Source organism: Varanus komodoensis, unplaced genomic scaffold (genome assembly GCF_004798865.1).
Source record: "Varanus komodoensis strain SLA01 unplaced genomic scaffold, ASM479886v1 scaffold1, whole genome shotgun sequence".
NCBI classification, from domain to species: domain Eukaryota; kingdom Metazoa; phylum Chordata; class Lepidosauria; order Squamata; family Varanidae; genus Varanus; species Varanus komodoensis.
Window position 1 is genome coordinate 62,892,042 of NW_025335268.1, and position 2,147 is coordinate 62,894,188.

The 2,147-nt window shown below is 66.7% G+C and overlaps 1 protein-coding gene across 1 annotated transcript; it reads right to left on the bottom strand.

Moving 5' to 3' along the window:
* Positions 1 to 415: 415 nt before the first annotated feature.
* POU3F2 (POU class 3 homeobox 2) lies at positions 416 to 1,783 on the bottom strand. The gene has a single exon (XM_044449252.1). It carries the CDS (start codon positions 1,718 to 1,720, stop codon positions 416 to 418), a length of 1,305 nt encoding a protein of 434 aa, XP_044305187.1. The 5' UTR covers positions 1,721 to 1,783.
* Positions 1,784 to 2,147: the final 364 nt, after the last annotated feature.

Here is a 2,147-nt window from a genome sequence, read left to right on the forward strand (position 1 = left end):
GGGGCTGAGTGTGAGTGAGCGTGTGCACCTCTGTGTGTGAGCGAGCAAGGGGCAGCCACGCACTCGCCTCTCTTGCGCACACGCCCATGAACTCACTGCACTTCATTGCCTGGTTACTCGCCTGTAAAGGTCAGAACACACCATTCATTACACACTTCGCTACCGTGCAGGGATAGTTCAGTGCAGTCGCCCTCCTGCCTGCCTGCCTGCCTGCCCGCCCGCCTGCCTGCTGCTGCTGCTGCCTGCCTGCTTTCCTTTTTTTTAGTTTTTTTAGTTTTTAGTTTTTCTGTTTCGTCTGCTTTTTTCAAAGGGAGGGGGAACAATCGAAAGGGTTGGAGGAGCAAGGGGGGAGAGGGAGGGGGCAGGGGTCGGCCCCCGGCCCCCGCTCCTCCCCCTCCTCCGCCGGCGGCGGAGTTCACTGCACAGGAGTCTGTACCCCGTGGTGCGGCGGCGGCGTGTCCCTGCTGGCCCCATACACGTCCTCGGCTCCCGGCAGAGTCCCTCCCGGGGGAGTCATGCGTTTCTCTTTCTGTCTCCTGTTACAAAACCACACGCGGACCACCTCCTTCTCGAGCTGGAGGCTGTCCGCCAGCGAGGTGATCTCCTGGGCGGAGGGCTTGGGGCACTTGAGGAAATGGCTCTCGAGGGCGCCCTTGACGCTCACCTCGATGGAGGTGCGCTTTTTCCGCTTGCGCCCCTGCGCCGCGATCTTGTCTATGCTGGTGGGGCTGCCCGACGACGAGTCCGCCTCCTCGAGCCACTTGTTCAATAAAGGCTTCAACTTGCACATGTTCTTGAAGCTCAGCTGCAGGGCCTCGAACCTGCAGATGGTGGTCTGCGAGAAGACGTTGCCGTAGAGCGTGCCCAAGGCCAAGCCCACGTCCGCTTGGGTAAATCCCAGTTTGATCCGCCGCTGCTTGAACTGCTTGGCGAACTGCTCCAGGTCGTCCGAGGTCGGCGTGTCCTCGTCCGAGTGCGCCTCGTGGTGGTGGTGCGGGTGGTGGTGCTGCTGCTGCTGCTGCCCGTGCGGGTGCTGCGGCGGCGGCGGCTGCTGGGGGAGGTGGTCGGGGTGGTGCGGGGGCGGCGGCTGCTGCGGCGGCGGCGGCGGCTCCTCGTGGGCGTCCCGCAGGCTGTGGTGGTGCATGCCCGGCTGGCCGGAGCCCAGCATCCCGTTGACCGTGAAGCCCGGCGGCTGCGAGTAGAGGAGCCCGCCCTGGCCGCCGCCGTTGGACGCGGCCATGCCGGGCGGCAGGTGAGCCGAGCCCCCAGTCCTCCACGCCACGGCCGCGGCCACCGCGGCGTGGTGGCTCCCGGCGTGGTGCACCAGGTGCGGCGGTCTGCCTTGCTGCTGCTGGTGATGCTGCTGCTGCTGCAGCTCGTCCCCGCGGCCGCCGGCCTGCACCACCGAAGGCTTGATGTCCTGCTGGCCCAGCGGGCTGGTGGACCACGGCGAGTCCCCGCCGCCGCCGCCGCCGCCGCCGCCACCCCCGCCGCCGCCACCGCCTCCGCCGCCGCCGCCGCCGCCGTGGGACAGCGCCGTGATCCACTGGTGAGCGTGGCTGAGCGGGTGCCCGTTGCTCTGCAGCGCGTAGTCCGCCTGCACCAGCGCCTGGGCGTCCCTGTAGCCGGCGCCCGGCTGCATGCTCCCCGGCGGCTCGGCGTGCACCATGGGCGAGCTGGAGGTGAGCAGGCTGTAGTGGTTAGACGCTGTGGTCGCCATGACTCTCCGAGCCGGACTGAGGGCTCCGCTTAAAGGAGCCGCGCATTTGACAGCTACTTTTTCGCCTCGGGCTCCTCTCGCCGTTCGCTTCCCCCGCAAGTCCGCTTGGCAGAGCCCACTGCAAAGGCACGCGTCCCCGCTCCTCCCTCCCTCCGGCCCCCATTGGCTCCCTGCGCTTTGATTTACGTGGAGACCTCTAGCAACCGGCGCAGGGGGAGCCTCCCATTGGCCCCGGCCCTGGCGTTGACACCACGCCTCCCACACAGCTTCCCTCTCTCTCTCTCTTTCTCTCGCTTTCTTTGTAATCGAACTCTAAAGAGGGAGAGAAGGAAGGAAAGGAGGCGGGGGGAGGAGGATGGAAAGAAGGGGGCACAAACACATGCGGGGGGGGTGGAGGAGCGGCAGCGGTTCGGTTGTTTCTAGCCAC